General features: G+C 38.6%; 1 protein-coding gene across 5 annotated transcripts in view; it reads right to left on the bottom strand.

The window, feature by feature from the left end:
* Window positions 1-367: 367 nt before the first annotated feature.
* Window positions 368-25112, bottom strand: part of ABCB5 (ATP binding cassette subfamily B member 5) — a 74646-nt gene continuing 49901 nt past the window's right edge. For all 5 annotated transcript variants that reach the window (XM_058022508.1, XM_058022517.1, XM_058022500.1 and 2 more), the window contains 18 exons: window positions 24212-24322; window positions 21742-21867; window positions 20311-20514; window positions 18954-19124; window positions 16431-16592; window positions 15729-15962; window positions 13621-13767; window positions 13021-13125; window positions 12116-12193; window positions 11532-11615; window positions 9408-9611; window positions 8623-8723; window positions 7244-7384; window positions 6586-6742; window positions 4153-4350; window positions 3031-3237; window positions 1936-2082; window positions 368-1407 (listed from right to left, as the gene is read on the bottom strand). In XM_058022508.1, the coding sequence (XP_057878491.1) occupies window positions 1210-1407; window positions 1936-2082; window positions 3031-3237; window positions 4153-4350; window positions 6586-6742; window positions 7244-7384; window positions 8623-8723; window positions 9408-9611; window positions 11532-11615; window positions 12116-12193; window positions 13021-13125; window positions 13621-13767; window positions 15729-15962; window positions 16431-16592; window positions 18954-19124; window positions 20311-20514; window positions 21742-21867; window positions 24212-24322 (2775 nt within the window). In that variant the 3' untranslated portion in view covers window positions 368-1209. The remainder of the gene's footprint in view (window positions 1408-1935; window positions 2083-3030; window positions 3238-4152; window positions 4351-6585; window positions 6743-7243; window positions 7385-8622; window positions 8724-9407; window positions 9612-11531; window positions 11616-12115; window positions 12194-13020; window positions 13126-13620; window positions 13768-15728; window positions 15963-16430; window positions 16593-18953; window positions 19125-20310; window positions 20515-21741; window positions 21868-24211; window positions 24323-25112) is intronic.

The following is a 25112-nucleotide window of genomic DNA, read 5'->3' as shown; positions in this document are numbered from 1 at the left end:
CAATTGGGTTTAACCAGCCAAAAAACCCCAGCTGCTGAGTCACTCTGACTACATAGTACATATTCTTCAACAGTTAAAGGAGGATGTCTTTCAGCACCCCGAGGAATATATCAGAGGACTAAAAAATTCTTAAAACACACGTATAAACAAGCTTTGCCAATACTTAAATTTTTTGAAATTATTCATAGAATAATAAACTCATTCAGAATGGCAAAGACCCTTTAAATTATCAAGTCCGAATGTTAACCTGACACTATCAGGTCCACTACTAAACCATCACCCTAAGTATTATGCCTATTAAAAAGAAAGGAACTTATATTGAAAGCAACTTTTCCTTTCATCTTTATTTTAAAGAAAAGCTGTTTACATGGCTGACAGGATTCCACTCCAATAGATGCCATCTTAGCTCCCCACAAAACTTTTGAAATTATCTTGATGGATACAAAGAATGACTAAATTCTGTTAGGTCAGCATTTGAAAAATACTAAAGAAAACAATGGTATCTTTTATGCAATTTATTTTGACATGGAAAGGTTGTAGCTATTATAATTATATATATAATTATTGTCTGAATTAGAGTACTGAATATCCAAGAAATGTGTGAAGGACAGTAATATGAGAAATGTGGCAGAAAGTAGGGGAAAAAACCAAACCCATGCATCAACATCTTTCTCTTTAATGCAATTATTTTTTTTGGAATCTCAGTTTTCAGTGATAATCATCTTTAACTAAAGAAGACTTTATGACTTCATCTGGCTGATGAAGAAACCCAAAGAGCAACCACAAGCACCAGCTTTTTGTTTATCCATGATGCTTAACTGCTGTCATACTCTGTTGTCACCTTGGCCTGTGGCAGCTGCTGTGGGCCAGGGTTTGGGGGGACAGGGAGAGCAGGGCACCCACCTGAGCGGTGGGTGAGACTACACCAGGTGTGACACCCTGCAGAGCATGTCACACACCAAACTGCTCAACACATTCAGTCCCTAGGACTCCTCTGTGCCCCTTCTGTGACCCAGCACTGGGCATGCACTGCTCATCCCCATGGATGTATGGACCAAGGGCTACACTGGATACAGCAACCAGGCTGCAGCACAGCTCCTGCTCAGTCAGCATAAACCCAGCCACAGTAATCCTCTGTAGAGATTTTAATGTCTTCCCATTAGAAAATCCAAAACAAAGTAAAAAAACCCAACAACTCAGTAAGTCGTACTAATTAGAGACTTGTGCATTTACAAGGGCATAGTAGTGTCCTTCCTTGGCCAGCAGCTGGCTGTGGGTGCCCTGCTCGACCACCCTGCCGTTCTGGATCACCACGATGATGTCGGCTGTCTGCACGGTGGACAGGCGATGAGCGATGACGATGCAGGTCCGACCTTGCCGGGCGTTATCCAGCGCTTTCTGGACAATCTGTCCACAGAGAACACAGCAAAACTGTTAGCACCTGAAAAGCCTTCCCTTGTCCTAGGAACTACCTTTGATTTCTCACTCTCTTATCACCTGAATACATGCCCCACAGATATACAGGTCAGGGCAAACAGGAGACCTTTACTCAACAGGATTTCTCACTGAGGCCAGTGAGCCAGATCAAACAAATGTGAGACCATGGAGAAGTGGGTTCTTGGGCTCCCAGCTTGGGTCAGAAGACAAATTCAGTATTTACCATCAGATACATCTGATAGGAAGACAACTGACGCATATCAGATCAATGTGGAGTTTTATACTTAAAGTGTCAGGTTTTTTCTACTTTTATTCAGTAAATATATACATCTTTCTAGTATAGTTCAATTCAAACCTTTCAGGTGGAAAAGCTACTGTGAAACCCCTGACTTGTTTCACAATTGAGCATTTGTAGCATGTTTTCTTTAATTTTATTCTACAGAAAGCAACTAGCCATGTACATAGGCATAAGTATTTCACAAAGTAATCATTATTCACCTTTTCACTTTCAGTGTCAAGAGCAGAGGTAGCTTCATCCAGAAGCAGAACAGCAGGATTACGAACCAAAGCACGGGCAATTGCTATTCTTTGTTTTTGACCTCCAGAAAGTTGTGTCCCTTTCTCACCCACCCGTGTATTATATTTCTGGGTATTAAACAAACAAAAAAGATCACCAGTGAATACTTTTAGAGAAGGAAGATTAGAAAAATAAAATTTATTCACAGCTATAAAAGTTAAGCATTTTCATCTTGAAAGAAAGAATAGTGCAAGTGGTTTTAAGAAAGCTAAGGCTTTGTAAACATCTCCAGTACAAGCAATTATATATACAGCCACACATACTTATAGCCAGTCTGAAAATTTACTCCCTCAAAGGCTGGAATAGGTCTTGAATGGTACCAGAAGTGAGGCATCCAAAGAGCGTATGTTCATAAGATTAACTAGCAATTTAATTCTTACTGACATATTCACAAAGAATTTGAAGTTGCAGTGCCTGTGAATAAAGAATCTCAAACATTATTAGTAATAATGAAAATGAAATATTTTTCAGCATTATTGCCTCAGTTTCAGGTACCCTGAACTACAGTGAAAGCAAGATATCAAAGCATTTTTCCTTGTTAGAACCAAATTCTTGTCAGGCATGAATGTCAAATGCCATGCTATTTACTTCTGATTTACTGCCCCTTTTTGTTTATTAAGAAAGACTCTCTGTGCATTTCCATTCAGTTAGAAATGGAGTATTTTATTTTACTGAATTTTTAAAAGAAAAATAAAATGTTTTTATCAGAGTAACTTGAGTAGTTTCTGCTGTAAAAGGAAAAATATATAAAAAAATTATTATGAACACTTATGCATAGAACATTCTCTCATTTCCGTCTCCTCACTCCCCCAATATTGTGGGTTGTATACCACTGTAATTATGAAAACATTGGCTTTTTTTTTTAACAAACTACAAGGATTTTAAGCTTGAAACACACTGACATTTAAAAACAAAGACTATTATATTAGGGAAAACAAAAGTGAGCGTTGCCTTGATATCTCTATATCATCCCAAGTATATGATCTCACTGTGAAGAGAAGATCACTGTCTCTTACCTCTGGCAGTTTTTCAATGAAGGCATGAATATTTGCTGCTTTAGCTGCTTCTTCAATTTCCTCCTGACTAACCACCCTACTGTTGTCTCCATATTGGATATTTTCAGCAATGCTGCAGTCAAACAAAATGGGCTCCTGTGACACCAGGCCCAGCCTGGACCTCAGCCATTGTAAATGCAGAGATTTGGTATCAAATCCGTCTGCTAGCTAGAAAAAGCAAGAGAAACATGAGGCCAAGCTGGCTACTGAGCTCATCCACACATATCTGATGTAAACAGGAAATTCTAAGACAATGTGAATTCTAAGACAAAGCCCATTATGTGCTATTTTACCAGATGTAATCAGGTAAAATTTTGCATGCTAAATGAAAATGAACCAGCAGAATGGACAAAATATTTTCTTGCATTAGTTTTTAATTTTGTGTTTTGCTTCCATTTGCTAGCAAGCAGAAACAACCTGCAGATAAGAGATGGTTCTTGTGGTCCTTCCAGCCCCACTGACCACAAGAAGCGCCAGGAAGCTCATGGGAAATGCTGCCCCTTGCCCCTTAAGAAGCTGAGCACAAAAATAAATATTCTCAGCTGTAGGCCTTTTGATCTTGCAACCTTCAAAGGAGGTTTATTTCCACCTTTTATACCCATTAAGGGTTGCATCAAAAAGCCCATTGGGACTTCCTGTTGGTGAAACAATGACATCTAGTACATTTGCGTTATCTGAAGCATGTATCTGTCTCTAATGTGTTAGTTCATATCAGCAAGAAAACTTACACACTGTCAAGCAAGATACATTAGTGTTACGCCCCATCTGACCAGGGTGTGAGGAGCCTTGGGGAGGAAATGCAGCCAGACCTGGTTGTTCCTTTCCCAGGCAAGACCTGTGACCTGAGGATGCACACTGTGCCAGCATGGATGCCACTGCTTGTACAGGTGGGCAAATGCACAGGGCAGGCCATGGCAGGGGTTTGGGGATCGATGCACTGGAGGCACAGCCTCTAACTCACACCTCTAAAAAAGACATCCCAACAGAGGGACTGCCAGGCTTGTCAAAAGCCTCTGAAACCTTGGCAGATAAAGAGTTCTGTAGATCTAATTACTATTAATAGCCACACAAACCTATTCTTACCACTTGTCCTTCCACAGGGTCATAAAATCTCTCCAAGAGCTGAATGGATGTGCTTTTGCCACAGCCACTGCTTCCTACTAATGCCAGAGTCTGTCCTTTCTTAACTTTCACATTAAGTCCTTGCAAAACCCGAACTTCTGGCCGTGTTGGATATACAAAATGGACGTTTCTGAATTCAATGTTGCCTTCAAAATGGCTCTGAAAAGGAGTAGAGTGTTCACATGCTCATATTAACATTTATTAGCCTTAACTAAAACAACACTTGTTAAGACTTGGTTATTATAGTGAGAGACACAAAAAATTTGGGAAGGTGTTTTCAAAAGTGCTTTTGAAATTCTTTTAAATGACATATTTGACTGAGCATAGTATCACTAGTTATAGGATGATCTGTAAGTCACTACATCCTTCTGGAGAAGTTTTCTGCATCTCTTGTGTTTATTTTTCACTTAATCTTTGAAAAGAGTATCACAGAAGCACAGAATAAGCTGAGGTGTAAGGGACTCTCCAGGATCAGAGTCCACCTCCTGGCCCTGCACAGCACCATTCCCAAGAATCACACCATGTGCCTGAGAGCATTGTCTAAACACTTAAACTCTGTCAGGCTTGGTGCTGTGACAGCTTCCCTGGGGAGCCTGTTCCAGTGCTCAACCACCCTCTGAAGAAAAGTAGAAAATATCCAGATTTTTCATTTCTAATACATTTAATTGAGATACTTCTCCTTGTGATATAAATGTGTGTCATTTGCTTTCCTGATCTTATCCTGCAGGTAGCACAATTTGAGCAAATATAACACAAGATCAAAATCAGAGATTAAGATAGCAGAGCCAAATTCTTCAGTCAGTTATTCACGAGCACAAAGGACAAGCTGTGTTTAAAAAAGCAGTGATGGTTAATTGGACATCCTAGGCAGGCTGATATTTAAGCACAAGTGGAAGAAAGGGGGACATGCCAAGACTGTCCTGTTCTTTGGGGTATGAGCCAGCCCCCTGTACATGCCAGCAGCACCACTAACACGATGCTCTCACAGCAGGTAATAACCTAATTTGATGGACTCAAACATTTTCTTTGCTAAGTCACAGTCATCACTGGCAGTTAACTCCAGTCTACAATAAAAATGTTTTCACTTAAGTTTTATTTTACTGAAGACCTTCTGCCAAGTCTTTCAATGTCAGAGAAGCCTAGTTCAAGAAAATATGCAAGCATGCTAAGAACCTTAAAGGCTGAAAATCCTATATATAAGCTTGAAGTTATAGAAAACTGAATTATGGCTTCCTGAGTAGTAGAAGCTACTGTCTAAACCTATATGGGAAGTTAATTTTAAATTTAAATGAACCTGGATGTGCCATTGTAATCCTTCCAGAACATGTAAATTTAAAGCATTACATGCAGAAATTTGACAAATGCTGAGGTCAGGCTGCTTAATGACAAGGCTCATTGGGGATTTTTGAGTATTTTCTGATTTTCACTTTTTATTGGTTTTTTCTTGTTGTCTTTTCTCCCCCAACTTTAGAGCAAACTAAATTATTCATTAAGCTTGTTTTGACTTCACAAGAGCACATTTTTAATTGTAAAAGTTTCCACAGATGGAATAGGATGGCTTTTGGCAAAGTGCCTGTCTGTAAAGGAACTAATCTCTCTTATTTACATAATAATTAGAAAAATGCATTAGTATTTTATTTCTCCTATAAACTCTTACAAAGACAACAAAACTTTTATTGGAAGTGACATTATCAGTGTTTTGCTGAAGCCATTTACACTGTGAGTCAGTAGAATGAAAAGTAATTTTTTAATCATTTAGAGAAAAAACTATCTTAAAGGCCATACACTTTTGTCCGAAACCCAGAAATAATACGGTCCCTAAATAAGTCAGTGCCACTATATAGTGTCTGTCTTTTGACAGAACCATAGAATGGTTTGGATTGGATGGGGCCTTAAAGAACATCTAGTTCCAACCCCCCTGCCATGGGCAGGGACACCTTTCACTGGACCAGATTGCTCAGAGATCCATCCAACCTGGCCTTGAACACCTCCAGGGATGAGATATGCGCATATCCTCTGGGCAACTCATCCCATCCTCACAGGAATCTTTTCTACTTTTTTCGAGTATCGTATCTGAGTCTACTCTCTTTCAGTCTGAAGCCATTCCTCCTTGTACCATCGCTACATGCTCTTGTAAAAAGTCCCTTTCCATCTTTCTTGTAGGCTCCCTTCAGGTCAAAATTATGTCAGCCTAATTCAGCATCCTTTTGGGATACCCTAAGAAATAGGCACCTGTGAATACAATTGCTGAAAATAATTATTAATTTAGTTTGTTACAACGTTTTTTTCCTGTGAAAAAAGAACACTCCTTCCAAAAAAATACACCCACAACCCCAAAGAAACAGATCTCCAATATCCTGCCAAGCTCCCATGCAAAATAACACCAATCCTTACCAATTTTTCACCTTGTTCACTGTAACTGTCAATTAGAGGTTTTCTGTCCAAAAGCTGAAAGATTCTTTGAGCTGACATTCGAGCTTTGCCATAGTCTGGTGCCATGGAAGAAGACTGCCCAACATTTATAGCTGCAAATATGACAGCAGAGTAGACTCTAAAAAGCAAAGGACAAAGCATGATTCATTCCAGGTTGAACAATGCATTCGCTTCCCGCTGCATAGAACATACCTTCAGAATAAAGCTTTTTAGCATCTGTAAGTTATAATATTTCTGGAGTTCCTCACACTCCAAGATGTCATCCAGTACTAGGAAGGTCAACTTGCTCCCATAGCTACTTTATAGCTGGACAGCAGTATCATATCACTTTTCTTTTCAACACCCTCTGCCTGCCTGGAAGGGACGTCAAAGGGCAAAGGCTTCTCCAAAGTAAATGTGCTGAGCTTGCTGCTCACTTTTGCTGTTTCACTGCCCAAATGAGCACCTTTCCCCAAAACAGCCCTTATGCCCTAAGAAAACTTCCAACCAGACTGAATTCCTGGATTCCCATGCTCCATTACCTCTGTAATTTGATAAAATAATTTGCGTGCATTGAAATCACTACACTGCGTACTAATTTTGATCTTTTTTGTTTGTTTGTTTTATAAAGTATACTCACATAAAGACACTTTCAAAGTTGGTCAGACAATTAACAATGAGCCATGCTCCAAATCTGAAGACTGCTGCATTAATAAAGTACTCTGAACTTTGAGATATTCCATAGGTAAATCCATAAAAAGGAGCTTTTCTCAGAGATTTTCTGATAAAAGAAGAAACTTTCCATAAATGACTTGTAAAAGAGAAACAACAGACACTGGTTTGACTTCTGGAATAAAATCTTCAAGAAATCCCGCTCACCCTCAAAACCACAACAAATCAGCCCACAACACACTCACTCACAAACAATCCTTGCCAGACCCTAAGAGCCCCTGGCTTCAGGACATAAAATCTCCCTGAGGACAGAAGGCAATGAAAACCTTGATCCTCAGTCATGTTAAGTTGAATCCCCTTCCTTTGCTTTTATAGCAGGACAGGTCACTAGAGCAGTTAGTTAAAATGAAATAATTAGTAACTACCCCATATGACCCATTTTATTAAGAAAACAATTAGGCTTAAGCCTGGCCTGAGAGCTGCCTGCAGGCTTCCACCAGCTCATCCCATCTGAGCAGAGCATGGACACATTGTTGGGTATCCCCACTAGAATTCAGACTATGCCATGATTTCTCAATCTATCCCTCTGGAAGCGTTTCATTTTGTGTAGCTAATTGAACACACACCAAATAAGAATCTGGTGAACTCTCTGTCCTCATTGTTTAGGATGAGCTGTAAATCAGACCTGTGACAGTCCAAGCAAGCATCCTGCCCAAATCCAGGCTCTTAGCAGTTCACCAGACATTGAATTTTAACAAAATCTTGGTTAAGGACAGATTGTGGAATACATCACTTTCAATTCCTTCTTTTACATTAGAAGTAATTTTTATTTTGGGCTATTTTGTTTAAATAAAATGGAGCTAGAAACATCTGGCAACTGAATTGATTCAAATGCATTTCAGTAGAGAAAAGACAGTGGGATGTAGTGGATCAAACAAGGGAAATGTATGAAGTTCTTTTCAAGGTTCCGAAGTCATGTGGGGGGAATAAAACTTGTTTATGCTATAAAGGGTGTGGTGGAACTGTCAGTTCCTAAGTAGTATCAGTGCAATGCACTGACATAGAGTGAACACATATCGCATATTGTAGGCAAACACAATATTCTATAACACATATGCAGAGAATGCAGCTTCTTAAGTGTTTGCATTATAAAAGACAAATCCTGCAAATGTTATTTCACTCTACACTTAATAATGTATATTAAAATACAGAGATTATACAAATTCCAAAGCTATATGAACAACTATTGATATTCTTCCCAGTCTTTTGAGTATTGGCTAGGTTCCAAGAAAGGTATTTACAGTAAATCTGAAAGATTAAAGTGCACTGTAAAGAAAAAAAACCCACCTATATGTATGATTCAAGCAAGCAACATATCTTTCATAAAATGCTTCTTCCTTGGTCAGTGAAGCTACAGTTCTTATGTTTTCAACGGATTCTGTTGAAATCTAAACAAATAAGAGGTAATCTCTTACAACTGCAATCTGCAAGATATCTTCTGAACACTTGATTTCTTCTCTAGCATTTATTATTTTAGATCAGAATGTGCTTGTTTAAGAGTAGTGATGAAGATGAAGGAAAGTCCTAAGCAATGCAAGTATTCATCAGCAGTGTCTTTCCTAACCATGGGTTGTGGCCCTCATGAATTAAACCAAATTTAATAAAATGGGGACAAGCACTAAGAATCTGGACACAGCTTGCTCTTTTGCATGCGCTACTTCTGTCTCCTAGAAGAGCACTATCAGGTGAGTGAAGGCAGTACTCTGAAACTCTTGAGCACATTAATGGCTTGCCTTTATGACAGAATAGAAAGGTATCAATGCTGCAACACTTCTGGCTGCAGCAGAGCAGTGCAGAGCCACATTGCTCACCCTAGGCACCAGTGCTGGGGCTGCTTCTGCACAAGCTGCCCCTGTCCAGAAATCCACTATGGAGGCTTTCAAATGCATTTTTATATTCTAATTTGCAGATGGTTTGCATTATCTGCATTTTGCTTTTCTTGAAGATATGTAAATATTCCTCTCAATACACTTAATTTATCTTGGACAATTGAGTCAGCTATAGTATAAGTACAGTGTTGTCCTTAAAAGTGATCTCACACAGAACGCTGTAGCTAAAACTGAAGAACTTACTCTTCCAGCCTCTTCCAAAGCTTTTTGGTCTTCTGCAGCATGACCAGACATAGAGCTGGTATTCACAGCATTTGCAACAACAATATAAGGAATGCAGGCCAGGATAAGCAAAGTCAGCTGCCAGCTGTATACAAACGCAATAATGATGGCAGTCACAAGGGTAAAGGCAGTCATAGTCATCAGTGCAAGTCGGCTTCCAGTTGCCTAAGAAAACCCCAGAAACCCCCCAAATATATGCAATTAGATTTTTAATTTTTGTTGCTTAAGTTACAACTTTAAATTGCTGTAATCAAGGCCACAGGTTTGGCTGGAAAATGAAATCAGGTGCGATCACATGTGTGGGCATTATGCACCAACTTCTGTAACCATTCCTAGAGATTCCTCACACCTGCCAGCATTCAGGCCTTCAAGAGGTATTAGTAGTCTAGAGAGTTGGACATGATAGTTGTTAAATGAAATGTATCTGGGACTTCGCACTCTACCCAAGTTAGAGAAAATTGTGACCACTGTGAGAATAGGGCGAGTTGGCAGTTCGATGTCCAGCAGTAGGCGAGAGTGGCTTGGTTCTGACAGCAGCCAACCACTGAGACCCTCCACACTAACAGTGGTGAAAAATATTCATCCTCAGCTTCTTACATTGCTGCACTTGAGGTTATGTTCTTAGAGAATAGAACTCTGAATTAGGCCACCCTGCAGAAATGTTTTATCTCAGTGGGATAATGAGTAGGAAAGACTAACTCTGACTGAAGAATTTTCACCTCCTCCCAGCCTGTATAACCTTTTCACCAAAAACTTTTTAAAATGAGAGTTTATTAGCACCCAGCATCCGGGTGGGCTCTGATCTGCAGAAAGAACTTCTGCAAATAGTCCTGTGGAAATAGTTCATTTTCCAGACCTTGACATGGTGGTAAAAACAAAACCTCTTTGGGTGGGAAGCAAATATTCTTCTTTCTTTTGCCAAAGGGTTTCCTGTCCTGCAAAGACTTTTCTTGTTCCATAAATTTAAAATATTAACAGTTAAACCAATGCCAAGGTGAATTGTTGCCATATGTTCTAGGGGTTGCACATAAAGATGGATTTGGAAACTTCAATCAGTGCAGTATGAGGCATGGTACTGTCTTACTGGTACTCCAGACATCACAGTAGCTCTGGAGATCCATTCATGCCTTGATTGGATTGTTTTTTGTAGTTAGGGAGCTGTGTGTGCCCCTCCTTTTTACTGCTCTGACAGGGCGATAGACTTCATCGCCACTGAAGCAAACAAACTTTAAAAGATGACTAAATTTTGTCAAAGACTATTTCATCCCTGCAAATCCACAATGAAGGCGGGCTGGAGAGAAACAAAAACCTATGGAGACTGAAAAATGTAGGGATTAAAGGATTAGAGATGTACAAATATGAAGGGGAAAAAAATACACTAGTAAACCTTTCCCCGCAAGTCCTGCAGGGATTTGCTTTTCCCCACAAAGAGACAGAAGTGCTTGGCAGATTGGCAGGTTCTGTGGGTGAGGCGAGAAGTTGGAGGAACTGTGCAGAATTTGCCATATTCTCTCACCCGTGTCCAGTGGCCACCTCTCTTATACCAGCTTCTTGAGTAGTTCCCCTCTTTGGCCATTGCCCTCCATGGCACTTTTAAATTGTTCTAGTCTATTTCTTACTGTTTGTGAAGCACATTTTGTGGCAATAGGAAGAAGAATTCTCTTCACTCACCTTCAGGCAAGTAAGGGTTTTTATCCTCTGCAAATGCAACCCCTTTATGGCATTCAGGGGACACTCATAAGATGATGTAAAAACCTAGGGTCCAGTGACTGTGGTCCAAGCATATATGCAGATTTCACTTTGCACAGCGAAATGCTCGACAGTTGTTATATATTTAGCCCAAAGTCTTGCAGGGAGGTACATGAAAGGTACATGAACATCAGCTGGATTTTTGATAGTTGTAAGTTACCAGCTGAGAAACCATTTCCCATGTGTCTGTAGCATGCTGCGTAAAGGCATCTACCAGCCTGTGGGGTAGATTTCCTACTTTGCTTTCTGAAATAATCTTGGAGTTCCTTGCCAATTGAACTTAATATTTGTAAGGAAAAAGACGTTTAAAAAATACACATAAAAGAATCAACATACGCCTTTAACTTGGGAAGCATCTGTTGCAAGACGAGTTAGCAGAACACCAACAGCATTTTTCTGGTCATCATACCATCCAATCTCCTGCAAGAAAAGATATTGATTTTTGTTTCAAAAAATTACATGAAAGTACAAAACAGGATGTCTAACTGAATATTCTCTCTGAATATTCTCTCCAATTAAACTAAAAGAAAAAGCTTAAAAATACGATTCTTTTGTGGACATCTAATTGCTCATAATCAAAGTGTTTTTGGCTGTGATGTTTTCCTGAACATGCCTATTTAGAAACTTTTATTATAGCCCCCATTTATTTAGACATTCCTTGGTCCTGAGTAGGTTAACTATTCTCTTACAAATTACCTCTCCCATCAGCTACAGAATCATAGAATACCCTGAGTTGCAAGGGGCCTACAAGGATTTGTACATACAGAAAGGAAAGGAAGATCTTTTATTTGCAAAGGCTATGGTCGGGTTCTCTTTTCTTCCAATCACCAATTTACCGATCCTTTTAGATGTTTCTACAAACAGACAGGTTCTTGTCCCCACGCATTTCTCTCTCAATATCTTAACTGCCTAATTCATACCTGCTGAAGTAATGCTCTGAAGGACAAAGAGCGCAGTCTCATTGTTAGGGTTTCCCCAGACTTCCCAAACATGAATCCCTGGGGGAGGAAAAACAGTCACATTTTCTCATCTGATGCTGTAACTGTTTATAAATCTGCACAACAAAAGCAATCACACCAAGAAGCTCAACAAAAGCCATCACACCTGCAACCCCCTGTGAATATGTATGTCCTGGGAAAAGCATCATTCATATTCCTGAACCTGAAACTTGATTTTCTCACAGAGAGGAAGTAACATAGCAAAGAAGGCATCTATATATTACACACTTGTATCACAACCACCCAAGCAAAGGGAGATTAAACTTTTCTGGTCAATCTTGCACACACAGACAGCAACACTCCAATATAAATCAACCTGTCTAGTGATTGGGCTGCCTACCCTGACTGTGACCAGAAACATTCACTCACAGCAGTCATTCTGATGGATTTTTATGATCCGAGAGCATGCAGTGCTTTCTGCAACCTTTAAGAGCGCAGGAAATGATGGAATTTACATGATGGTATGAAAAGCACTGTTTGCAATGGAAAGAGTGACTCTGTTTCATACTTACTTTGGCAAGAGCCTATAGACTAGTCAGTGAGAAATATCAGTATTAACTTTGACTTTTAAGGCCAGACCCTCAACTTTGATTTCAATCACGTTGAATTAACATTTCCTTCAGTGGATTATTTAAACCAAGAGCAAATATAGACCCATATCTTTAGGTAAACATTAAATCTATGTATCTCAGGAAGACCCTGGCACTTGTGCATATTTTTGTAAACTCTGATTGGTTTTTTACTTCTCAGATTGTGTTGATAGGAATTATACCTGCAGCCTGCTGGAGAAGTAAGAGCTTTTAAGAGTTCAGTGTAGTGACACTTACTTGGATTATGTATGCTGCTAAGATAATCACTCCAAGTAAAAGAAATAGTAAAGAAAGCAATACTGTGTTTTTACTTCTTTTTTCTGGATCTGTCTCTTGAAAAGCCTATGAAAAGAAAAAAACCCACAAAAATGAGTACAGGGACAAACATCCATTACATAAGCCAGCCTTCACCTCAAGAAGCTTGTCTGCCTACTTTAATCTCTTTTAGCAAGTATCCTGGATTCTAAAACCAGTCTGCAGTCAACTTTCTGTTGAGGACCCAAAAGATAGCCTAACTTTCCATTTAACCTACATTGCACTAATTTGTTCTCCCAGATCCATCGACGTTCCTCCTTTCCTCAGCTAGTCAGACGCAGTTCCACCATCCTCTGCTTCTAGAGTCCCTTCAACATTCTTCAGTGGATGTATTTATATGAGTTAATCCCACTCAAAGACTTACATGGAAAGAAGTGAGTGGTTGAGCATGAAGAAAGCTCAGGACTGCAACTTCCAGTTGTAAAAAAATTCCACCCAAACAAAAAAACAAAAACCACACCCCACCCCAAAACCCTCAAAGAAAGAAACAAAAAATAAAAACCCACAAATGGAAAAACTTACCCCAATGATTTTTGCAAATATAACAGCAAATGCAGGATGGACTGCACCTATGACAGCAGCAGCAATCACTCCCAGCAGTACATAGAACCACTCAGGTTTGTTCAGAGCCAAGATTTTTAAGTAAGACACAGCAGGGAGATTTTCTTCCTACAGGAAAAACATTGTAAGCTTTCCTTGGAAAGTCAGGGAACATAAAATTCTCCAGACAGTGGGTGTCCATTAGGCCTCGAGCAGTGAACTGTCTTGGTAAAATGCGGAAAGCATTCTCTGTGCACTCGGATCAAGCAAACATGCTGGAGATTTGCTGCTTTGCTGTTTCATGTCCTAGAACATGAACTGCGCTGTAAAAATGCGTTGGCAAAAAACTTATCAAAAGGCTAAGTCATGAGGGGAGAGGGGCCAGGACAGTACACTGAAACTCAGATGGACTGGTCACCATGAATGGCAACTAATATTTCAATCATTATAAAGAACTGAACAGCTCACAGTTCAGAGGACAGAAGAGACCCCTCCAGTCCAGCTAAATGCCAGTGGGCTAGCAGTAGAACAATTGGGTAGAGAGGTCATTTTTCCCTTTGGCAAACTATATCCAATAAATCATTACCAAAGCCAGGAAAGAGGCATTAGTTAGAGTCAGTCAGCCTGTTTGTGCTTTCAAGGCACAAAAAATGTTCTGTCTTGCTTTATCACTTTATTTAAATGCTTATGCCTCCAAAGGGATATTTCTGGAAAAGTAAATAAGATGTAAAACATCAGAAATGAGGCAAAATATTAGTCAGGATTATAAGCAATTTACTCTTGCTCTCTGGTTATTTTATCCTGCTTTTTAGATGCTGAATGACGTTGGCTAAATCTCAACTATAAAAGTGGGCTGATTTTTTTCTGAAATAATTACAACTGCTAGATGTTCGACTTCATTTTTTTCTGAATGTGATGAATATTGTTTTCTTGAGCATGAACACCCACTACTTCCTCTAAGGTCTTAAGCAGTATTAATATACAGCCAAAAAGTATATTTTGAAGTTATACAACATTTTATATGAGAATGGGAATGGGTCCAGCTAGTTCTTGCTATTTGAAATATTCATTAGCTGGAAGATGAATTTTAGAGAGGGGGAAAATCTACAGATAAAATCATACTAAGGATTTCAAAATTATTTTAAATATTTATTACAAATGAGATCCTGATTTCCACAGACTTAGAAGACTTAATGGTTTTACTTCGGAATTTATATTTTAGTTCTTCACTTCAAAGGTCTTGAAAGCAGGCAAAAAACCCCAAAAACTAAACAAAAAATGCAAGCGACCTTAATATATTAAATCACTCTTCCAATATGTTTAATGAAAAAAGTACTACAAAATAGAAAACAAAATCAAGTTTCTGTTGAGCTGCTCATCTCAAGTCTGTTTCAGAATGCACTAGAAATCTGCTCTTTTTGATGCTATGAGCAAGTTTTGCTCAAATTTGAAATAAAATAATTTTTTTTAACCCCAAACTTCCTACATGACTTTTATTGATTATGTCAATCAAGTTGTTTTATCTGTAAAACCTCTGCAAAACTGAGGAATATACTAAACCAGAAAGAATAACATCTCTTTTAATGGAAATGCTCTTCAAAATGTCAAGGATTCAATTCTTTTTTGGTTTTTTGCTTGACATAAATGTAGTATGATACTCTAAAGTGCCTTCAATTTGGGCACACACACTCCAGGGATTATTTGCAACAGTAATATTGCATCCAGCAATATTTGCAACAGTCAGTACCAGGGAGTAAAGAACCTTGCTAATGAAATCTCATAACTAGCTTCAATTAGATAGAATTAAAATAAAGAATTAAAAAAAAAATCTGTACCACTGAAATAATTCTCTTAAATTGTACAAAGAAATGTACAAATCAATAGCAATTTTTTTCAAGTTCCACATTAACTCAGTAGCATTAAAATGAAGATCTTTGTTAAGACAAATGATCCTCAGTCTGGTGAGTACTGACTGCAATAGCACCTGAGTAAAGGTTGCATAAAAGACAGCTGTCTAAAGGTAATCCAAGTTGCATGGTTTTTGTTTATGCTTACATCTTAAAATTCTACACTGAAGTTCTGATACCAACCTCCACCTCCTTTTGTTTCTTCTTTTTTCCAAAGGGATTTTTAGATGAACTCTTCTTGCTCTTATATTTGCTGGATCTTCTTCGTATGCTGCCTTTCTCTGGTATCACAGAGGTTTCAATATTATTTTGAAAAGTCAACTCTTCCACAGGATTTATGTTTTCCTCATATTTCTCAGCTCCTGAGCCTTCACTATCTTCTGATGTGCCATCATCTTGAACATCGCTGGTACAACCCTAGTGAGAATTCAGGATATACATTTACAAGGCATTTTGACTAGAAAGAAAGACTTTTTTTTTTCCTCCTGAATATTGCTGTTTCAACTGTGTAACTGTGTATTTGTCTATAGGCCACATATATTTCAGTCTGCAATTGCAGGGCAGTAGACTATTTGATTCTGATTTTGTCCCCCTCTTTTCCTTTAAAGCCATCTATGGAATCCACCTGGAATCTAACACCTCTATGGTTATGCATAACGATGCAGTCTGTGCCTTAAACTCACTTATGTTTTTGTCATATTGGATGACATATATATGAAACACTTTTGGGTAAAACCCCCAAGAATTCCAAGCCTGTGTCAGTGCCCAGACTAGAATAATCGAGCAGCTGCCAGCTGGATAACATGCAGGAACTAGAGAGAAAATAACTCCACCAACCATTTGACAACTTTGCGAAATGGAGGAAGAAAGTAAATTTGCCTTTACCTGCTGCATTACAAGGGAATAGTAGACTCCTTTCTGCAGCATCAGTTCACTGTGTGTCCCCTGTTCAACCACAACACCTTTCTCAAATCCAGCAATAGTGTCAGCAGTCCTGATGGTAGACAGTCTGTGAGCAATCACAATGGTGGTACGTCCAGCCCGAGCCTACACAAACACACAAAACCCTGTTACAGTTAAGTTGTTCAAGAAAATAGCACAGAAATAAAGTTATTTTAGTCACCTGTAATATATAGTAAATTGAAACTTTAAAAATACTTTTCTTTCTTTTAAAAGCAAAGATTGTTATTTTTTCCTGGCTTTGTGTCCTTGCTTAGCAGTTCAAGGACCGTTTCATTTGACTAATTTAGACAGAGAAAGCCACATTATTCTTTTAGACAGGCAACAAGTATTAAAGACCATAATTAAAGTTTATTTATTATTTGGCTTTTATAATATTTGAACTGTTTGAGCTTAAGTTGCTCACAAAGTGTTTCCATGTCCATGTAAGCATGATGGGGAAATGCCATAAGAACAGTTAGATCTTTCTGAAAATAAAGCTTGGACAACAAATATATAAAGAGCAGATATTTTCTTTGTCCCTGCAAACTTTTGGAAGTACAACATCAGCATAATTGCTGACCAGACTTAGCAGGAAAGCATAGAGGAGCCAACTCGCATCAAAAATGGGTTTGAGCCACTCCCTTCTGAAACAAATTTATTTGACAATAATCCTACTGGGATTTGGCAGGAGGAGCCGCTGAATTCTCAGTTGGCAGGTGACATGTTCAACCTCTCTCCAGCACCCTCACACAGAGCAGAGGCACACACAGCCCCCATGCAGCAAACGAGCACAGGACACCTTGTGACTGCTGGAGAGGCTGGCTTCCCTCCACCCTAATGCCTGGAGCAGACGGCAGCTTGGCAGGAGGAGAGATCCAAAGGAACCTCATGCAACAAGTATGTTCTGTGAACCTGGAACCTGCTGGAAGTTTCTTGCTACAGAAGTTGTACATCATATGGGCACAGGAACAGGGGCATGAAGATAATGAGGCCATCTGCAGTGGAGGACTACTACCATGGAGGTTTGAATTCTTCCCCCTACACCTGCCATTCTCATGGACCTGATGCAAGTCACTCCCAGGAAGTTTGCCACAGTGTGGTTTTTATGCCTCTGGCCTAACACACAAAGCCTCACCACTGCAGCTGAGAGCTGTGATCAGAACTAGCAAAATGCTTTATAGGGTGCATAGTTATCTAAAACCAGCTGGCTACAAGAAGTTTCACATGAATGCCTTGAAACAGTGAGTGTTCATGTGGTTAGCATCTCTGCTCCTCAGCTGTAAAAATAATGAACAATAGTAGCACCACTTTTTCCACTCAGGGATGTTGAAACAAAATTTGGAAATCTCATTAGAGGACTACACTGATGGACATCAAAATGCTGTGAAAACATGACTAAGTTATGATTCAGGGCTCATTTTGGTGTATTCTGAGAACATGAAGAAGGATGAGAAAGAGTTCACTTAATTAAATGACCTCCCTCTGTTATGCACTCAATGAAATAATAAACTTCTGGAAAAGAAAAGTACTTGATTAAAAAATTAAGAAAAAACCACAAAATCCAAAACATGCAGAAGAAAGATTATATGAATATTATTTTTGCATCTACGTGTTACCTCAATACTAATCACTGGAATTACGTGACTATAACAAAGAGCTGCACTCTACCTCAGATTTAAACTCACTAGCAAGTGAAGATGACAAATTCTGTGTTTCCCTTGAGCCGTAATGGTAATTTGTCTTTCTCTGCATAACTACTGAAATGAAAGGCAGGATTTTTCACCTAATTTAAAAAAATATTAAAATAAATATTCGACAAAAGAAAAAACATTGAAGCCAAGCCATTAAGTTCTTTTTCAATCAAAGCCTATGTGTTCTACTGTATGTTGATGGAAACTGCTGATGAAGGTGGGCTGTGAGGAAAGCATTGTGTGCTGATCAGAGACATGGGTACAAGATCTGACAGCTCTGCTCTGCAGCAGCACCCACCCTAGAGCCATGGGGCTGCTGAAAGCAGAAAAAGAATGAAAATGGCTAAATTTCTTAAAATTTTGAAGCAACTATTCAATAAAGAACAAATAGTAGGATATAAATAACATATACTTTTCTAGTAATCCACCTGAAAAAGGCCATTCTGTCCTCATACATGCCTTGATAAGATGTCAACGATGTTTTACCAGCAAATGAACAATTATGATTTGAAAAAGGGAGTGCGGGAGACCTAAGTTACAGTTCCATAATTATTAATGATGCAAAACCAAAACCCCTAAAAATCAAAACCAATTTTCAAATAAATTTTTGATAGTTCAAAATCCTTGTTAAAACACTGAAATTGAGCATCCATCCAAATTTTATTTTCCAATGTTCTTGATTTGGATGGAAACCTGCACCGAAAACTTTACATTAAGTTTCCTTAAGTGTTTGTTGCACTTTTTCATGGCAGCTGCTAGCTCCAGTGAGTCCTACCTTATCAAGAGCTGCTTGCACTATGGATTCACTCTGAGTGTCTAATGCAGATGTAGCTTCATCCAGAAGAAGAATCTTGGGATTTCTTGCTAGGGCACGGGCAATGGCTATTCGTTGCTTCTGTCCTCCACTCAGCTGAGCCCCTCTTTCACCCACCATGGTGTTAAATTTCTGGTAAAGGAGACAACAGAACAGAAGTTATGAGACATCTCAAATCCTCACTTCTCAGTGCAACCCTAAGTACTCATCTTCTAGAAGATGTAGCTTCTTCCAGCTGACTCGAGCACAGGCAGAACAAGCAAAGAAGGGCGTCCATCCAACTGGCCCTTAGCCAAACCCTCCTACCCCCACATATTGTGCCTGCCTAACTTTGAACTTATGGTTCTTTAAAGATCTTTATTGCTCACTCAGTGCTCCAAACCCTGGGGTTTCTCAAGGCAAGCCTGTAAAAAGGATCTCTATATTTTCTGAGTATTGCCTACCTTTCCAAAAGGGTTGGAATTATAGGGACACACCAATAGTGTGCCTCCCCCTTGGAGCTATGGTTTAGTTCCTACTGACCATATCACTTACTGCAAAGTCACAAGTCTCAAAGTCCACTGTAGTTTTTTATTACATAGCTATTTAAGAGCAAATATGAACAAATCACTCTTCCTGAGAACAAGGAACCTTGGAACAGATTGATGTGTTTGAAATGGCTCATACTTGAGAGATAGGGTCAAGCTCTCTAAAGTAGTAAAAGGATTTGAAATCAAATCCCAGGTGGGCACTCCTCCCACATTTTTTAACTTCAGGAGCAAAGACAAGGACGTATTATCCTTTTATGAGGATGTGTTTAGAATGCTTGACCTTGCTTCTCAGCTCCATCCTGAAAGGAGTAAGGCACCTACTGCTAAGAGAGGGCTCAAAGCTGTGAATCTCAGAGGAAGAGCTTTGTAGCTGCTAAAGGGCATACTTATTTACTTCAGGGCATACTTATTTACCTCTTCCCACTCCCTGCTATTTCCTGTGAATGTACAGACAGCTCCTGACAAAGGGCTCTGGATTTCTGGTTCTTCTTTTTAAAAACCAACTCTTTTATGCCTCATGGGATGGGTAGGGATGGCAATACATCTGGGAAGCTTCCTTTCTCCTGAGTTAAGGCATTGACATTTTTTCCCAGACTCCAGTACAAGTCCTTTGAGAGCAACCAAAGGCACAATATCTAGTTGAAACACTCTCTGAACTGAAAGCTGCTTTAGGCAATAAGTATATTTTGAGAAGTTGTAGTATAACTTTGATTCCCAAGCTCTGCTTTCAGGACACCAGCCTAAATGGATCTTTTGTTCTTACACTCAAAGTAAATTCATCAACTTACATCAGGCAATCTAGATATAAAGTCAAAAGCATTGGCTTCCTTGGCTGCTTGCTCAATTTCAGCATCAGAAATGTCTTCTCTCCCATAGCGAATGTTCTCAGCTATTGTGGTTGCAAACAAAACAGGCTCTTGGCTCACAATGCCAATATTTTCTCGTAGCCACTTTGTGTTAAGGGTCCGAATATCCCGACCATCTAAGGTAATCTGAGAGGAAAAGAGTGTCAAAGAAGTCAAGGAAATGCACTCTATTAATAATAAAGCAATTAATTACTCTTACTTGAATGAAGTATCAGCCACAAGGTCAAGAAAAAAAAAATTGTCTTTAATAGAGAGCTATGTTGGGGGACAAGCTACAATTGCAGTTTTTCCATTTGTTGCACAAGATGGAAAATTATGATGAGTGGCATGAACAGAGAAGACATCAGGGGCTTTTTTTCCCTCCTGTTTGTTATCCCCCAATAACTGTCATGTCTGAGTTGGCTTAAGAACTTCACAGCTTCCTTGCACAGTTTTAATGTGATTCTCGTGCCCCTATGCCAGTTTGTTGTCCTCACAGCTGCGGCTACACAATCATCTCTGTGGCTGTGCATAACACCAGATCAAAGAGTTCAAATTGACTAAAAGGAAAGGGAAAGTTATTTTTAACCTAGGTAATTTGCAGTGTGGTCCTATGAACATTGGCATTGACACAGCAAAATGAGGCATGGGGGCAGGAATGAACAGCCACAGGAAAACTAAGTTTAAGAAAGAACTGTGTTGAAAACAGCTGCCTTGATACCTTAAATACTGATAGTTCAATTTTTCATATTTGAAATGTTTACCTACTTTCAACTAGCAGTAATAACTATTAAGTAGCATCCTTCAAATATCAAATTTTCTTAATACTTTGTTTCATTTACCTCATTTTTTTCCTTTGGAAATTTAATGTGGGTCATATTTACCATTTACCAACTGGATTTAGTGTTTAGTGGTAAAACACATACAATGTGTAACGATGGAAACTTCTGTGGGTTAGCAGATAGTGAAAAACAAGCCAAGAAATCAACCATTTAAAATAGGAAAACTCTCTGCAGGTTTTAGCTTACATTCAATGAAAACGAAGCAAAATACAGCAGGACTCTGTTGGATTATGCTTTGCCTAAAAATGTTTAGGGAATTTTAAAAATGAACAGTTGATAATTATTTTAAATTCAGATCTTGAAAGCCTTGTGTAATTTGCTGTTTTTGATGTAGTACTGTAAGAAGGAGCAGAATAATGAAGTCAAGCCAACAAGAGAAGATAGTTCATTTGAAATTTAAATTGTGGAAATATGAACTATACAGATATATGGTGAAATTCAGCCAAAATAGAAAACAAGATTCAGTCAATATGGGAAATTCATGCATGTCCTAATTGCTCTGAGTTTTTACAATTCCTTTGCAGATACTCACTTCTCCCTGGTCAGGATCATAGAATCTCTGCAGCAACTGAACAGTAGTGCTTTTTCCACAGCCACTGGCACCAACTAAAGCAATGGTCTTCCCAGTTTGAACTTTCAAGTTTAGACCTTTGAGGATCTGCAAATAAATAAATAAAAAAAATATATGTCTTAGTTTAACAAGTTTGATCAGCGAACAGTCTGTCAAGGTAAATGTAGCTGTTGTTATCAAGGCAGTAGTGAGTGCCATAGTTTAAAGGTATGGCAACATTAATAATATAATTGTATAATTGTATTATTGACAACAATAATATAATGTACCTGGGAATATTCTGGAGCACTGATAGGAAAAAGTCTTCACCTATGCTTGTGAAATGTATTAGCCTTTGAAACAGGATGGCTGCATGCAACCTGCCTTTTGGGAATGGCCCCTAGATCCTCTGGCTACCAAAACAAGCCTGGGAAATTGTTGAGAAGATTGATAACTGGAACGGGCCAAGTTCATGCCAAGAAACATTTTAAGAGTTCCCTTGCATAGACCATTGCATTCCATTGCCTGGGAAAATTCCCCAGCACACTCAAACTAATCTAGACACAGCCACACTACTCTGAACTTCATAGCTAATTTTCTCCAATTTGTGTGATCTAGTAGCAGGCTTGGGGTTTTAATTATCCTGCTATCCTCCATTTTCCAGGGCATAATAATTATGAATCTCACAGAAAATTATTTTCAGGTGCTAAAAGGTATCACTGAAAACCAACCCTGCTTTCTTCTATTTTTAAAATATAAATGGCTGTTTTGATGAAGTAATTGCTGGGAAGCCCTTAATAAGTCCCATTCCTTATTTTTAACAGTCTCAGCAATCTGAAGAGTAGCTGCAGTTAATGATATCATTTTTTGCTATTTTCACATTTAGAGAGCATTTTACCTCAAAAGATGTCCATGTCATTACAAGTAATGCTGTGTAGTTGCCAAAATATTTGGCTGCTATGGGAACTCTTCTTGTTTATACCAGGCTGATTTATAAGTTTGCCTACACATGTTTTTGCAATGAGAGATTAAAATAGTTGCAATATTCCTCTCCTCTCGCATTATTACATCCACCCAGTTTTACATCCCCAGGAAGCTGATATCCTGGTGCCTGTATTAGCAAGAATGAACTTTATTCTAGATACCACAATATTTCCACATGCAACTAATTACTACCACACACTAGGCTAGTTCTAACTCTCATCAGGCAATGTATTGCCAAGATCAAACCAATAGAAACTGTACTCCTTAGAGTTCTTTGATTTGGCTTTACCTCGACAGGGAAGGGTATAATGTGTTGTATCGACTGCTTGAGAGATTGTGGGTAACTTCTACACAGCTTTGCTGATTCCTTTTGTTCTACGAAATAACACTGATGCTCTTAGTAGGGAGAGCTGCTGACTGATTTGGGAAGGATGAGAAATATTTCTTATTTCCCTCCCATCTGGTGTGTTGACCCACAACGTAGCTCAGCAGCCTGAATAGGATTTTTAGGAAGAAGGATGAAAACTCTGTTATGTGCCTTCTGATTTCTGAGCCAAGAGGGATAGAAGATGCATTGTAAAAAATTCAGTTAAGGAGAAAGCCCAGCTCTGAATCTGACCTCCAAATATCCCAGTGTCCTGGAAACAGATTTATGCACAATGGGACAGACCTCAGATGACTGAGTTGGGAACAGCCACCTTAAAAAACAGCCAGAGAGGTACAAACATTCCCATGCTCACCGCTAAATCAGCATGTCAAGTTTTTCATTGTTGACATTTGACATCTCTATTTCCACCTTGTTCTTCACCAAGGAAGAAAGTAATTTGCTGCTGTTCTTTCTCTTTCACTTTCATCAAGGTGTTTAAAAGATTGTAAGAAAATACTGTAAGCAGAGAGGTCAAACCAACTGTGCAACCACAAAAGTAATCACCATGACATGACATACACAGGTCACTAATGGAAACTGAACTAGCAAAGAGCAGGCACGACAGTTTCTTGAACAACAATTTTAGCATATTTCCAAAACAATGTTTGACTTCCAAATGTACATTTAGGATGATATGTTCACAAAAATACACTATCAATGTATTGAAAGTCCATCTCTGATAATTTTCCACACAGGATGTCGTAACTCCTAAGAGCCAAGAAACTGGAAAAAAGTAATTTTCTGGTTTAACTGCTTAAAGTCTGGAAGACTTAATGAAAGATTTTGAAAAATCTTATTTGATTTATCAAAACTCTTTTTCATAGAAATTCAGACTAGGGGCAACACATATTAGATTTGTCCTCCAGAAGAGAATGAGTTGCACAGTGACAGTAGATCTAGAGCTTTGTCTTTGTGCATCATTGGCAGGAAAATTATGCCCCATTCCCCCAAACAGGAATGCATTTCACATTCAAGAACAAAATTAGACAAAAAACATGGACACAAGTTGAATAAGTTCAATAGTCTAAACAGATCACTTACTTTAATATCAGGTCTGGAAGGGTAACTGAAGTGGATGTTTCTGAATTCAATTTCTCCTACGAGTTTGTCTGGCTTGTAACCTTCCTTAGAACTGCTATCTATGAGCCGTTTCTGGAAAGAGGTTTGTAAAATAAATTGGTGGTTATTTCTCTTTTGGAACTGTTATTTCTGCTACATGCATTGGTCTTTACTTTCTCAGATACTTGTTTACTCTGCATTTTACATTGTAGCAGAACTGCTGCATTTTACCTGCAGAATGCTGAATATGGGGGAACATCAAATTGTAAATTTTACTTGACAAATATAGTGCATTTTCAAAAGCAACAAAATCCATAGCAGAAAATCTATAGTTGCAGAACTTAGATGCATTCTCTTGCAACCAAAACATGGGCCTCAGTAATCTGTATATGAGGGTTTTATACTCACATGAAAAAGAATGATGTAGCCACTTCTCCATGAACTTTTGATTCCTACTTTAAAATATTTTATATACACAGATATGCAATTGCCTGCATAGCACAGCAAAATCAAGATAATGATATGGAAAACCTTTTTTATAGCAACATCAGCATTACAGATTATTATTGTTATAACTTTCAATAGTGATATTAATCCACTCTTCACCAATTCCCCCTCCTCAATAAACCCCATCTCAGCTGAATTTGTGCATACATGCATTTTTAAAAATTAGTATAGTGCCATACTACTTTCCCTCTGGTGCTGAAAGTCTAATATTAGAGAAAAACTTCAACTATATATCTCAGACACACATATAGGGTTTTCCAGCTTTCACTCTAACAAAGAGGCTGGTTTTTTTAGATCAATGAAAATATGGGTTTCTGTAATAAACATCTATAGAGTTGATTTGAGGCCTTAGAGCGCTTTTGTTGCATTTCTCAAG

This window comes from Melospiza georgiana, chromosome 1 (genome assembly GCF_028018845.1).
Source record: "Melospiza georgiana isolate bMelGeo1 chromosome 1, bMelGeo1.pri, whole genome shotgun sequence".
In the NCBI taxonomy this organism is placed as follows: domain Eukaryota; kingdom Metazoa; phylum Chordata; class Aves; order Passeriformes; family Passerellidae; genus Melospiza; species Melospiza georgiana.
The sequence above is the reverse complement of the archived record's forward strand: the minus strand, read 5'-3'. Positions and strand labels throughout refer to the sequence as shown.